The sequence below is a fragment of the Nematolebias whitei genome, chromosome 8, assembly GCF_014905685.2.
Source record: "Nematolebias whitei isolate Nwh7 chromosome 8, NemWhi1, whole genome shotgun sequence".
NCBI classification, from domain to species: Eukaryota; Metazoa; Chordata; class Actinopteri; order Cyprinodontiformes; family Rivulidae; genus Nematolebias; species Nematolebias whitei.
This window is the reverse complement of record NC_056505.1, coordinates 45,207,929-45,223,589: the sequence shown is the minus strand read 5'-3', so window position 1 is coordinate 45,223,589 and position 15,661 is coordinate 45,207,929. Positions and strand designations below refer to the sequence as shown.

Here is a 15,661-nt window from a genome sequence, read left to right as displayed (position 1 = left end):
GTTTACACTCATCTGCAGGCCAGCAGTCACTTTCAGGGATGAAGATGTGCACATCCTTGATAGAGAGGAACTATGGTTTGAGAGAGGAGTAAAGGAAGCCATCTTTGTGAAAAGAAACCATTGTTAGGGGTTGTTAGGCTGCAGGTCTTCCTTATGTTAACAGCTAGTTCTGGATGTTAACAACAAACTGGTTGATCCACTATGAGAAGAGGCTATTTGAAACTGAGCTTGTTGCAACTCCTCAGACTGAACTTAGTTTTTTGGATTAAAGACAAAAGTTTCAACAAGTTTTTTTTTTTATTTGTCCAGAGGACCTGACTTAACTTTTTTAGATACAAAAAAATCTGAATTCCTAGACATTTCAACATTAAACTTTTTTCAGATCCTAACCCATATTATAAAATTTGCAATATTCTTTGTAAAAACTTAAAAACATTTGTTATATTAAGTCAGTTTTGGCCCACTTCGGTCCCTCAAAGTGAAGCTAGCATGTGGATATTAAGCTGTGCTGATAAACTGTGCCAGAGTTCAATTTTTTCAACACAAGTGTTTCTCTTACCTGCTCCATTACGAACAAACATTAATTTATAGCACTTAGCAGCATCCGCGGCCAGAGCTTTTCTCTTTTTTATCCTCTCTCTCTGCTCCACCTTTCCTCTTCTTTGGCTCTCTGTTGCTCCATTCTACAACTCAGAGATGCACGCACCGCGCGCCAACACCATCGGGAGCGCGAGTCCTAGGGCGGGGAGGGGGGCGGGCGCAATGTGTGTGTGTGTGTGTCTGCTCCAAGAAGGGGTCTCTGCAGGCAAATTCGGAAGGCGTATCTGGGCGCTCATATCTGATTGGACTATAGGAAAGTGGGCGTATCTGGGCGGTCATATCTGATTGGACGATAGGAAAATGGGCGTTTCTGGCCGGCCGGATCTGATTGGACGATAGAAAAATGGGCGTGTCTGGACGGCCACATCTGATTGGACGATAGAAAAATGGGCGTGTCTGGACGGCCACATCTGATTGGACGATAGAAAAAAAAAGGCTGAACGATAGAAAAAAAAAGGCTGAACGATAAAATGCCGTAACCACAGACACATGATGTCTAAAAACAAGGCGTTATTGGCAGATTGTGTTAACCACAGGCATATTATGTCTATGGTGTTAACCGGTTCGACATTAGCGGCGTCTCGGTTCGACATTGCTCCAGTATACTGCCGCGGCGTCTCCATAACTTCTTTTTTCGACTCTCTTAACACAGAACTTCCGGTTACATTTCAAAATAAGAGCAACATAACTGGGTAGTGGGGAGAGCTAAATGTTAGGTTTTTTTTTAATACCTAGCTATAACATTAAAAAAACAAATTCCATTTTGGTTGTTGAAAAATGTGAACAAAGTTACAATCGATTCATAAAGAAAGAAAAATATTAACGATACTTAAACTGGCCTTGGGACAAAGGATGTTTCCTTTAACTTCACATTTTCTTGTTCAACCTGCAGTCACTGCAGATGAGTGATTGTCAGTTTCTGTAAGATTTCTGCAACTGGAGCAGGTATTTCTGTTTACTGGTTAACTTCCTCAGCTGTCTCACATTTTAAAGGTCAACCCTACTCCATGTTTCAGTAGAAAACCAGCACATTTAGGAGTCAGTACATAACCAGACTTTTGGCCCTCACACCTGTACCCAGTTGCTTATGCTGCATGATGAGATCAGATTTATCCATATTTTAGAAATTACATTTAGCTTAGTCGACAAAACAATACAAATGAAGACTGTCTGTCTTAAAAACCCTCTTGGTTTTGCAGTAAGCAGCCTGATTTCAAACTGACATCTTGGCCAAAGGTACAATAAAAATCTTTGTGTTCTCAGAAAAGTTGTTTCAGGACCTCCAATAAACTTATGTACACATCAAAGCACACAAGACAGATTCAGGAATTCTCTTTGTTTTCCAGATTTCACATTTTTTTATTACCTTCAAACATACTCAGACAACATTTGATGCATCATTGAATTTTTTTTATTGTGTTTATTGGGACATCCATTTTTAGAAGTCATCGTAGCATCTGTTGGAAACACAGAACATAGTACAGTTAGAGTGTTGCTAGTTGTTACTTAATCCTGGATTGGATTTTAAAGTTAATTTTGATATTTTTTTCACAAGGAAAAAAAAAGTTGATTTCCTAAAGTTTAACTATAAATGAAGGAATTTGTGCATTCAGGTAATTGAAAATTAAGTAATTTCTCTAACATCCAACCCATTTTAGCCACTGAGCCATACCAAACACCCATAATCTATTCTTGAATGAATTATTGACTATTATTGACAAATTACAGACTTTTTATTGAATAAGTTATTACTCATTATTGAATCATTGACAATTTACACTCATGTTTGTGTTAACTCATGTTGCAACAAGATCAGCAACTTTTGACTATTACTATGAACTATGTTAAACTTTGGAGGTGATTTATTTTGAAAGTCAACATCAGATGTTGGTCAACATTGTTGAGCAACATCTTGGGGTCTTCTAGAGTCAGTTTGAAGTGAGAGTGGTTCCTGACATGGCAGAAAGACATAGATATAATTAACAGCTTTTATTTATTTATTTTTCAGCTAATAACAACTATTATTTATTTGTTTTTCATATTTTTCAGTTATACTCAGCTTTTAAATATTTATTTTTCAAGTATTAAGAACTTTTATTTTCAGCTTTTATTTTGAAAAGCAACACCCAGTTGTTGTAAACGTGCACAGTGAGAGCTGCTGTGGAGGCTCACTTTACCTCAGTGCGTTACGACAACAACGAGAGAACGGTCGAAACTATCGTGACCTACAATAAACGTACTTCAATAAAATGCATAAGTGAAAACATAACATACTTTATAAGTACAATAAATCATATTTCTTTGTCAAACATCGCAAAGAAACGTTACCTCATTAATAATCCTCGTGACTTTAAGGGTTACCCACAGCCAATCAGTGTTCGCCGCCGACAAACGCCTATTAAATACTGTTAGCCAATCAGTGTTCGCCGCCCATAAACGCCTACTCGCCAGAAACGCCCACTTTTGGTCTGCAGAGACCCCCTTCTCGTCTGCTCTGTGAGTGACACACAGAAAAGGAAGGGAGGGGGCCGGCCCGGCCGGGGGATGTGCCAGGCTTTCTCCGTCGCTGCAGTGCAGCGTGAGACCTGAGCCCAGGCAAAAGTGAATTGTTTATTTAAAATAATAAAGTCCGTGCGACCCGAACCGAGCCTTTAGTCCCGTTCCTCGGCAACCAGGCCACCGGGAATTGTCCCGGCGCTCCCGATGGCCAGTCCGCCTCTGTTTGTAGCTGATTTTATCTGTGGTAACTCTTGATGGGACCTTAACCCTCACAGGTCTTCACTCAGCTTTAGTCTGCTGCGTTGAGTCTCATTTAGTTTGATTTCAACAGGGAATCCTAAGAAGCACATATCTGCTCTGAAGAAAGCCGTGGACACCTCGTGTGTGGGAGAACCATCTCTGTACAACTCACTGAGCCTGGCCTTACAGACACTCAGGTGAGCTCAGAACTGACTGGTTTCTGACTGGCTTCTGAAATCAGTGACATAATTCTGTTTTAATGAAGGCACATGCCAGGACACACGAGCAGAGAGGTCCTGATCATCCTCAGCAGCCTTACCACATGTGACCCAGCCAACATCTATGAACTCATTAAGGTAAGGCCCCCCTGCAGGCCCATTAGCCCATCACCTTGTTCCAATTTAAACCTTTTTAGCTACTTTCAGCTAATTTCTGCAGTTTTTTTTTTAGCAGTTTTGTGCTCCTTTCAGATTATTTTTGCTAACTAGAAATTTTTTGTGCTTCTAACTTCTTTCTGCTTTTTTGCAGAAAATGCAATTTCTCTATTTTATTTGAATGTGTTTGAAAATCTTGTAACGAGAGTGTGTGGGTGGGCAGGGGAAGCTGCAGCACATGTCTAATCTTTGACAAATTCATTTTTGTGTTTTCACTGCTGACAACTGGAACCTCGTTAGAGTTGCATTCAGGCCTAAAAAATCCGACACGGCCTGGCCCGAACCTGTATCATTTTTTCCGAGCCTGACCCGAAACTGACTTATTAATTGTGATTACAGACCCGAACCCAAATAAAACCCAGACATTTTTTTAATTAAGCTTTTACTGATTTTGTAAGCGAGGCAGCACGGTGGCGCAACTGGTAGAGCTGCTGCCTCTCAGCGAGCAGGTCCCTGGTTCAAACCCCGGTCCAGGGGCCTTTCTGGGTGGAGTTTGCATGTTCTCTCCGTGCATGCGTGGGTTTTCTCCGGGTGCTCCGGTTTCCTCCCGCAGACCAAAAACATGCATGTTAGGCTGACTGGTAACTCTAAATTGTCCCTAGGTGTGAGTGAGAAAGTGAATGGTTGTTTGTCTCGTTTGTCTCTATGTGGCCCTGTGATGGACTTGCGACCCGTCCAGGGTGTACCCCGCCCCTCGCACTGGTATTGCTGGACATGGGCACCGGCGACCCCCGTGACCCAAAATGGAATAAACGGGTAAAGATAATAGATGGATGGATGGATGATTTTGTAAGCAAATCAGTTTGACACCATTTAAAAACGTATTTCAAAGAACGGAAGATATAAGATTTCTTGTTTATTAACAAGAGTCAGTGGATTATTATAGTTATTATAATATTATGGATATTATAGTTATTATAATATTATTGATATTATAGTTATTATAATATTATAGTTATTATATTATAGTTATAGTTATTATAATATTATAGTTAGAATATTATAATAGGGGCGCCTGCAGCTGAGTGGTCAGAGCAGTTGTCCTCCATTGCAAGAGTTGGGGGTTCGAATCCACCAGCAGTCACATGCCGAAGGGTCCCTGGGCAAGACACTGAACCCCTTGTTGCCTCCGTTGTGTGTCCCATCGGTGTATGAATGTGATCAATCAATCAATCAATCAATTCAACTTTACTGACCATAACATTTAATGAAATGGAGATTTGTCTTTGACATCCGGCTTATTAAAACAATAAAAATGTGATTAAAAAACTTTTAAAAACTTTAAAACCAAGCTTTGCTAAATCAATTAAAAACATTCAATTAAAAACATTCTAAAATACACAATACATTAAAATATGGAAACATTCAAGCAGACAGTGGTTTGCTGGACCTTGTTAAGTACTTGTTAAGTACTTGTTAAATACATTCACCGCAGACGGAAAAAATGACTCTTTGTACCCATTTTTCTTTGCTAAAGGAACCAGCAGTCTTCTACCAGATGGTACCAACCTGAATGATGGTTGCAGTGGATGAGTTGGGTCATTGTAAACCTGGATTGCCTTTTTTTTCCAGAACCTGACTGTACAGGTCTGTAAGTGTCATTTGTTGATGACCAATGACTTTACTACCTTGTTTGACCACCTGGGACAACTTGTTCCTGTCTCTGGCTGGGAGGTTCCCATACCATGAGACAATATTAAATGAAACAACACTTTCAACCAGTGACCTGTACACCAACTGCAAAGTAATTTTGCTTGCATTAAAGCTCTTAGCTTATACAGAAGGTGGAGATGCTGTCTGGCTTTTTTGTAAATATAGTCAGTGTTGGGCTCAAAGGTCAACTTGTTGTCAATTATTGTTCCAAGGTATTTAAAATCAGTCACCTGCTCTACTTCCTGCCCTTTTATAATAGAAGGCCTAAATGTAGGTCTGGTGCTGACTGCTCCCCATCTACCTCCCAAACAAAGTTCCTTGGTTTTACTGACATTAAGGGCCAGAAAACTGTCATCAAACCAGTCAGAGAGCTGGTCTATGAGCTGGGAGTAGGAGGGACTGTTGGTGTCTTTCAGACCAGCAACTAGGTCAATGTCACTTCACCACTTGCTCAAGCTGAGATCGGATGCTTCCCTCCCTCCCTCTCCGCTTTGCTGCTCTGTCTGTCTGTGAAACTACTTCTGAGACTCTCGAGACTCTCTTGCATTTCTTCCGAACCATAATTATGGACTTGTTCTGACCAGTTGGTCCCTCAACTCAATTTACAACATTTCTTCAAGAGAAGACAGGCTTTAGGCGAGCCGATTTACCCTGTTGGCACGAACGCAGCTGGATATCTCATCGACTGGAAGACTTGATGATGTGTGCTCTGCTGCCATCTGTGGATTTTAAGGACGCATATTTAATTGGATTCACGATAACCGGTTCCTGCTTTTTGGATTCAGCTGGTCCTGGTTTTTATCTACAATCAAGGAAGTCATCAGCAGCAAATTTGGACCCGATCATGCTGCTTGCCTTTATGATGGTTTGGTTTCATGTCTCGAGTACCCGGACTCAAATGCTTTGGGTTGAATGGATCAGATCTTGGGGATTTTTATTCAGACATGTTCCATCGGTGTGGTCATGTTATTTTGGACATTTCGGAACCGAGTGGACCAAACACAGACTCAAGGCAGATGTCATTAAGTTCTGCCTGTCCCCAAAACAACTGTGTGTTTATCTAAATTTTGGTCGCCTTGGTGTCCTTGAAGGTCACCTTATCTGAATTTTGCCTGGAGAAAATGTGATCTGACGCTCACCACCCCCCTCCCTGAGGATTTCCAACTGATAACCAGATGAAACCCCGCTGAAAAAACTTTGTCATCATTTCAGGACTCTGGATACTCAGGGGTTATTCTTGGCCATTCCTCGTCATACCTCGAGAATGTTTATGGATCTCACCGGAGGACATTGACTGATTACAGGGACCTCGAGAGCATCTGTAGGCCTTGTTGACCGCTCTCGTCTCTTCCTTCTTCCTGCTCTTCTCTATTGCAGAATGTCTACGTAAATATGTGCTTGTTTGTGCGAGGTGTTTTTTTTCAATCTTAGGGGTTTTTCTCAGCCAAGAAAAAAGTCTGTTAGGAATTTTTTTTCGCCTCCAACTCCTACATGTGTCCAGTTAACCACTGTTTTTGTCTGTCCAAACAGGTCTCACTTGTAAATGAGTTGTCGAGGCTCAATGTGATTTATCTGTTTAAATAAAGGTTGAATGAATGAATGAATGAAAAATGTCATCTGCATACTTAATTAATGTGAAATCTTTACTGTTATGTTGCAACTCATTTGTGTATATAGGGAATAAAAGAGGCGATGGCACGCAACCCTGTGGAACACCAGTGTTCAAGACCCTACAGTCAGACAGAGTGTTATCAACACAAACTCGCTGGGGTCTTCCTCTTAAAAAATTGTTAATCCACAACACAAGATGGCTGCTGACATTTAGATCACACAGGCGTTTTAAAAGTATATGTGGCTGAACCGTATTAAAAGCTGATGAAAAGTCCATGAATAATATGCGAACATATGTCTTTGGGTTGTCTAAATGATTATGGACCTTGTTGGAGGGAAAGAGTGGCATCCTCCACCCCTTGGTTAGTCCTATAGGCAAACTGCAAAGGGTCCATATGCTCAGCTGTAACAGACATGAGTTCCCTGCTCACTAAGCGCTCCATACATTTGCATAATACAGATGTGAGGGCAATCAGTGCCTTTAAATGTGTTATTTTGGGCACCGGGACAATAGTTGACATGTTCCATGCTTGTGGGACAAAGCCAGTGTTAAGGAACAACTCAAATATCTGTTTGAACACAGGACCCAGCTGTGTGGCACATTCTTTTAATACCCTTCCCTTAATCCCGTCTGGCCCAGCTGCTTTATGAGGATTGATGTTCTGAAAAATTGAAATTACCTCTTTCTCCTGTAATTCCACAGGAGTTGGTGTCAAGGCTGCACAGAAAGAATCAATCTCAAGGTAATCAATACCTACGCATGCGCGCTGTGGGTGAATTGTGTCCAGAGCGGAGGATTTGTTAGCAAAGAATTTAGTCCTGTTCTGTATTAAAAAACATCAAAATTGTGCTTGGACAAACCAAAAAACAAACAAACAAAAAAAATGTTAAAGTGAAAGAGGAAGAGGGGCAGGTAACGCATGCTGTGGGTGATGAGCGTCACCAGCTGCTCAGCAGCAGAGGGAAGCGATATGGTTCAAGCATGGCTCTTCAAACGACAAGACAGACATATTTGTTCATAACTTTATTATTATTAAGACTGAGAGTTGCCGGATTTTAGCAAACAGTTGCCGAAAGCACCCTAACAAAATGAGAATGGTGCAAAAAAAAACTACTCCCTGCCACAAAATGTTCCTCGGGGTCACATACTGCTCCACTATTTGAGAAGGACTGAGTCAGGGTAAGGAGGACCCTCTTACCTTGACGGAAACAAATTGGATTCATGATGACAACTGGTTTTTTGCTGTTTGGCTGGTGAATTCTGGATTGTCTTCAAATTCGTGTGTATGTGTCGAAACTCGGCAGCACTCAGACTGAATTATGCGCAGCTGCGTCAGAGAGCTGGAGCTGCTGTTCTATTTCGTATAAGCTTTGCACTTTAAGGCTGTTGCTGATGGGTTTATCCCGATATGCAAAGCATTGCACTGAAAAATTTAGTCCACGCCCACCTGCTGTGTGGGCCCCACCCAGTCCGTATAAATTACGTTAAGAGCGGGAAATCGGCTCCCATTTTTTCTTCAGCAAGCTAATAGCACTGTCAGAAGAATGAAGAAGGAAAGTTGTGTAGATGACCAACCTTTGTTAAGAATGCTTGGCCCGGCACATCAACCTCCGATCGTCCGGTGAGCTCTCCTCCCCGAGGAGAAGCTGACGAGCAGTCTTGTTTCAAGGTAAGCGCCGAGGAATATTTCTCAGTGACAGGTCACTACACACTGGACAACGCCATCTTGTAATTTTCCTCTTATCGCCGACCCTCGGAGCGAATCGGATCGTTCCTCCGGGACAGGCGGCGCTCAGCTGCAGCCCCCCGCTGCTCATTCCCTCCTGGAGAGCGTAGTGTCGGTGGAGGGGGGCTGAGCAAATGCTCACCTCATCCCACCTCGTTTTGCATCGGTGACCGCTCCCGGCCGACGGCGCCCTCTGGGGTTGCCCGGCGTAACCCAGGAGGCGGCTGACATGAAGGGACCCTCTTTTACGTCCCACGCCTTTTCCCGCCAGTTCGGATGATCCGGCGGGAAGGTTATTTTTACTAGGTTCCATTCCGGCTCACCGTCTTGATCCATCTGGCCTCGTTTTCCCAACAGGGCGTCCTACGGGCAAGGCCACAGCCGGTTTTTCCTAGTAGATTGGGGGGGCCGGTCTCCACAGTCCGCACCTATCTCCAGAGCAGGGGTTTACCGAGCGGAAAGTCCCTCAGTGCCCCCTGGAGCCAAGCCTGACGGGGGCTCCCGCGGCATCAACAGTTTCACAAGCCTCACAGCGGCTCCGCACCTTCATCCTCAAAGAAGGTTTTCTGAATTAATACTTCAGCTCGCGGAATCACTCAAAAGCTCACATGATTCGCAGCCAAGAATGAACATGTTTCTGCAGACCGAGCCCAGTGGTAACCTCGCCCCACCGATGCCGCGCGCTGCTTCCTGACCGCACCAGCGTCAAAAGCGCGCTCCCGCGGCAATCCTGGCTTAAGGCATTGCATGAATGAAGATGCGCACACACGACTTTTCAGGGCACTTCGGCTCATATGTGCACCCGCTCCCCGAGCGTTTACACGGATCAGTTGCACACAACGTGAGCACAACACATGAGCTGCGTCCCGTAGCATCAGCAAACGCACAACGATTTGCATGCTCGGGGACGCGCAATTTTTCTTTCTCCTTCAGTGCGCACCAGCTCACATCAGCATGCATGTGAGTTTCACAGCATAAATGCGTGCCCGCTTTATAACTTTATAAACGAGTGGCAATGAGCGCGCGCTCCAGACGGATAGGCGAACCGTTTTCATCCGGGGATTCACGCTGCAGTACAGCTCAAACCCCGGTGCGGAGGAACTCTAATGACGTTTTCTGTCATTTCTGAACAGATCTCGTCCCCTCTCGCAGAAGCTCAGGAAATTCTGATTTAAATGTAATTTTCCAGAGTCTCAGAAGGAGAGGAAAACGCATGGTTCCTCTTTCGTCACTCCCTGGTCCCAACAAACCGGAAAGATGAGATTTATTCTAGATTTGTCAATTTTGAACTGTGAGAAACAACACTCCATTAATGTGCCCGAGCCGCTCTGCAGCCGCCGCACAGAGCAGGGAGGAGAATTCTGCTTATCTGGACACCTGCTGCTGCTGAGCAGTTTGTACAGACAGGTGGCAGCAGTGCAACTCACGTGAACCGGTTGAGTGATGTCAGCTGTTTTCTGTCAGCAGACCTACGTCACACATGTCAGACTTCACAGAGGCACACACATTTAACGAGCTGTGGGGGCGCTGTGGTTCTCCACACAGCAGCTCATTTAAATGTTTTTGGAGTGTCGCACGGGGTTTTTTGAATGTGATTCAACACTTGCCTTTGAGCTGCGAATCATAAGAATTTTTGATTCACACAGACAGCAAGTGACTGTTGCATACATAACTGGCAAGAGATGTATGCGCTCAACCCATGTGCCACATTGTGAGACAGATGCTGTGTGGAGCACACCCAATCTGCTCTCCATTGGAGTGGGGTGGACGTGTCTGCTCACAGCCTGTGGTCGTAATGTTTCTTCACCTCCCTCTCTCCCTCTGATATCACGGTTTTCTGAACCGAGCTCAGGAGGAGGGACTGACAGATCCTCTGTCCCAAGTGCGTGAACGCATCATGGTTCCCAGGCCTACGACACTTGTTATCGGGGCGCTCGTGGAACCTGCCGTGGAGGGAGGATGCTCTCCTCCAGGTGGGAGGAGCGATCAGGAGTTAATCAGAATAGGCCAGCACCTGTGGTCTGGCCGCTGTGCGGATCTTTTTGAGAGGATGGATCTCTCTCAAGATGTAGTGCGTACAATTCAGGATTCACGTGCTACAACCACTACAGCACTGTTCACATCAAGTGGTCAGTTTTTCAGCGCTGCTGTACAGAGAAAGGTGTAGAGGCCATTTCATATTCACTAGGTGGTGTGCCGTCCTTTCTGCAGCAGCTGATGGACAGAGATCTGGCGTTCAGCTCGTGTAAAACGTTCACTGCGACCATCTCTTCCTGTCACGAAATTTTCGAGACAGAACAGCTTTAATCATCTGCTGATGAAACGTTTTGTAAAAGGTGTACAGAGAAGGCCACTTCATGTCCACTGGACGACATGCTGTCCTTTTCTGCAGCAGTCGATGGATAGAAATCTGGTGTCCAGCACGATTCTCGTATGCTGCGGCCATGTTTTCTTTTTGTCTCAAAGTTGTCGGAGACAGAACAACCTTTAATCATCCTCTGACGGAGTATTTTGACTCAGATTGAAATAGCAGCTGTGGGCCTGTTTGTGACACGAGAAAACGCTCAGTGTCAATTATGGTTTTCTCTGAGCCCGCGAGACGAACCACCACTGGGGTTGGATGCGTTTGCCCACAGCCCATAGCCCAAAATGCTTCTGTACGTGTTTTTCCTCCACCTCCTCTGATTTTACGGTTCCTGAACCGAGTTCAGGAGGAGGGATTGACAGCTCTCCTGGTGGCCCCCAAACGCGTAAGCGCACCATGGTTCCCAGTCCTGCAACGCCTGCTGTCAGGGCGCCCGTGGAAACTGCCGTGGAGGGAGGACGCTCTCCTCCAGGCAGGAGAAGCGATCAGGAGTTACCCAGAAATAGGCCAGCACCTGTGGTCTGGCCGCTGAATGGATCCGCTTAGAGAGGATGGGTCTCCCACAGGATGTAGTGTGCACAACTCAGGTTTCACGTGCGACATCTACCACAGCGCTGTACACATCAAAGCGGACAGCCTTTCAACGCTGGTGTACAGGGAAGGGTGTAGAGGCCATCTCATGTCCATTAGGTGGCATGCTGTCTTTTCTGCAGCAGCTGATGGACAGGAATTTGGCGTCCAACACGATTAAAACGTACGCTGCAGCCATCTCTTCCTGCCACGAAGTGTTCGGAGACAGAACAGCTTTTAATCATCCGCTGATGAAGCGTTTTCTAAAAGGTGTACAGAGAAGCAGGCTTGTTTCACACCCACTTTTTCCACAGTGGGATTTAACACTGGTCCTGCAGGTCCTGATCAAAACTACATTTGAGCCTCTGGATCAGGTTCCACTAAAATTCTTGTTTCTTTAAACAGCCCTGCTGCTGGCTTTAACATCCGCTAAGAGAGTGAGTGATTTATCTGTCCTCTCTGTCGCTCCGTCATGTCTCAGAATTCAGGCTGACGGCAGCTCAGCTGATTTAAGACCAAACCCAGCTTTTATGCCTAAAAACATCACAAGCTCTTTTAAATCAAGAGTGATATCGTTGGAGGCCCCCCCAGATCAGAAGAAGTAGCGTCTTTTCATCTTCTCTGTCCGGTGCGGGCGTTGACGTGTTACATAACGCGCACAGCTGTAATGCGTCAACATTTGTTTGTGCATTATAGAGATGCATCTGCAGGTCGCCCGTTATCCACCCAGCTCCTGTCACACTGGCTGTGTGAGGCCATTTCTGAAGCCTACAGAGCATCAGATTTAGAGCCTCCTGCCAACCTCAGAGCACACTCGACCAGGGGTATCGCATCTTCGACTGCCTTGCATAATGGTATGACAATGGAGGACATTTTGCACTGCGGCCGCGTGGTCAACACCCTGCTCATTCATTCGCTTTTATCTACGTGATGTGACGGCTTGTCCCATGACACATTTTGTCCTTAGTGTTTACAGAATTAATATTGTTGTTTCATGGAACTCCGTTTAACTCACATTTGTCTGCATGCATTACAGTGTGAGATGTTGTTATCAATCATAAACTGTGATAGTTATTTTGGTTCTGTTGTCACTAATCAGTTCACGACTATTGTTACCAATCAGTTCATTTGATTAATAATCAGCTCTCCTGTTATTATTAATCTGTTCATACTGTTCAGCCGTAAACCGGTTGGTTCATGGCTCTTTTCAGCATTTGTCCCTCCCCATTGAATTTTCCGGGGCGTTCATGCATTCAGAACGCATAGTTCCATAACATGCGTCTGTGCATGGCACACATAATTACGCAATGCGTAATTACGCACACGGGGAGCTGAGTGACAAGACGTTTCTTGGGCAAGCTTCTGCTTCATACGGTGTTCGGATGGACCCAGTGAGGCGAGGACAACATCCGCTTCGCCCTTAACCCATCAGCGACAGCCTTAAAGGGCAAAGCTTATACGAAATAGAACGTTGGTTACGTACTGTAACCCCAGATTCTATGAGTATAAGCGTAGCCCTTTAAGCGTCGGGCCTCACTGGCTCCTAAATAGCTGAAGAAAAAGCTATTTTGGGAGCCGATTTCCCGCTCTTAACGTAATTTATACGGACCGGGTGGGGCCCACACAGCAGGTGGGCGTGGACTAAATTTTTCAGTGCAATGCTTTGCATATCGGGATAAACCCATCAGCGACAGCCTGAAAGGGCTACGCTTATACTCATAGAATCTGGGGTTACAGTACGTAACCAACGTTATCAGGACTGTGAACTCTAGCAGCACTCATGAAGGTGGAAATAATCTTGGAGAAGCTGAGAGCTCGACTCGACTTTAAGGAATCTATTAGGCTGTTTGGAGTTTTCATCAGAGGAATATACCAGCGAGACTTTAAAAGGCAGAAACAACAATTCACAAGTTCTGCCTGATCCAAACTGTGGCCTTGATGGCAGACTTATCTCAACTCCTCCTGGCATGTTTTGAAAAAACAAAGATGCTTTGTCTCCTCATCCCTCCCTTCCCCAAGGCTGTGGACATGTGATGGAACCTCACCCGAGCTGATGATAAATAACACCTCTTATCTGGACAATGGCTGAGAGGGGGGGCTTTGGATTACGCTACGACGACTTTCCCTTAATAATTCAATGTCTTCACCGGTCCCTATATGTACATGTATCACGTCTATTTATGTTGCTTTGCTGTGGCAGGTTTTTGATGCCTCAAATCGTGCCCTGTCTAGGACACGGCATGAGAGATCTTTTTTTAATATCGTTTCTCATCATGTTTTTTTTCCCTTTTCTCATCTAAGCAAAATATTATTCTGAATAAGAATAAGAGGGCCGAGCTTTTCTATAGTAGCAGCTTCGTGCTCTCCGCCCATCTTTCGGACGACTGTACGTACATGTTCTCGTTGTATCTCGGTGCAATGATAATAAAGCTTATTCTGATTCTGATTAACAAAATATCGATCCATCCATTGTTGTTACCCACAGTGGCCATCTCCAGCAGTCACTTATAGGGTACACCCTGGCCACTGGAAATATACACAATCTACTCTAGAAAATTGAAGGGATCCATCCATCCATCATCTTCCTCTTGTTCTGAAGTCAGGTCTTGGTGGCAGCAGCTTGAGCAGGGAGGTCCAGACATCTCTTTCCACTGCCACCTTTTCCAGCTCTTCTGGGAGGACTCCAAGGCGTTCCCAGGACAACAGAGAGACATAGACTCTCCAGCATGTCATGGGGTCTTCCCTGGGGTCTTCTCCCAGAGTCCCAAAAATTGAAGGCATTTAAACTAAAATAAAATTCAACAAAAAATTTTCAGAATTTTTTTCCTTCTTCTTTTGGCTCTCCCTTCTTCAGGGGTAGCCACAGTGAACTAAGTTGCACGAAGACTTGGCAACTGTTTTTATGCTGGATGTCCTTCCTGACACAACCACACACCACCGAGCTACCACAGCCCCTCTGTGTGGGACAGAAAGCTGCCATGTAGGGTGCCCATGGGAGCAGGTGGTGAGGGTTAATGAGGGTGAAGGCTGGTGTGGGTGCTTCAACTTTTCCACCCACAATTTGATGTCGTCGATAATGGGGAGTCGAACCGGCTACCTTCCGATCACACACTTACCTTCTCTAATCTCTGCGCCACCAGTCACCAGTCATCCTTTCTGCTGTTAACCAGCTGTTGGATAAAAATATCCTCTATTCATCTTAATTAATCAAAAACACACTTGAGGACACAAGAAGATATTTAACCGGTTTTTACTTTTAAGGGCAGACTTTCACAAGCTTACACAGATGCATCATTGGTGCCCAGTCGCATGAATTACCCAGTTACCTCACATTACTCCTTGTCCAACATCAATTACGTCATACCACCACACCCACCTTGTCTCTATGTGACCACACATCTATGTTGAAAGGGAGCAAACACCATAAACTAATTAATTTAATTGACGGCAAACCCACCATAAGTAAATAACTAATTTCCCATTTCCACACTGTATATCATTCTGTCCGGCTGTATATCAGATGGTCAGGCTGTATATCAGACGGTCAGGCTGTGTATCAGTCTGTCAGTCTGTATATCAGCCTGTCAGGCTGTATATATGTCGATCAGGCTGTATATCAGTCTGTCAGGCTGTATATCAGACGGTCAGGCTGTGTATCAGTCTGTCTGTATATCAGCCTGACAGGCTGTATATCAGCCTGTCAGGCTATATATCAGTCTGTCAGGCTGTATATCAGCCTTTCAGGCTGTATATCAGGCTGTCAGGCTGTATATCAGACGGTCAGGCTGTGTATCAGTCTGTCAGTCTGTATATCAGCCTGTCAGGCTGTATAGCAGTCTGTCAGAATGTATATCAGATGGCCAGGCTGTGTATCAGTCTGTCTGTATATCAGCCTGTAAGGCTGTATATCATTCTGTCAGGCTGTATATCAGCCTGTCAGGCTGTATATCAGCCTGTCAGTC

At 44.7% G+C, this 15,661-nt stretch overlaps 1 protein-coding gene across 1 annotated transcript in view; it reads left to right on the top strand.

Annotated features, from left to right (window-relative positions):
• Positions 1-15,661, top strand: part of LOC119413704 (general transcription factor IIH subunit 2) — a gene marked incomplete in the record, with an annotated part of 51,339 nt that overhangs the window by 30,038 nt on the left and 5,640 nt on the right. Inside the window, 2 exon segments of the mRNA XM_037680759.1 lie at positions 3,431-3,536; positions 3,605-3,695. Coding sequence (XP_037536687.1) covers positions 3,431-3,536; positions 3,605-3,695 — 197 coding nt within the window.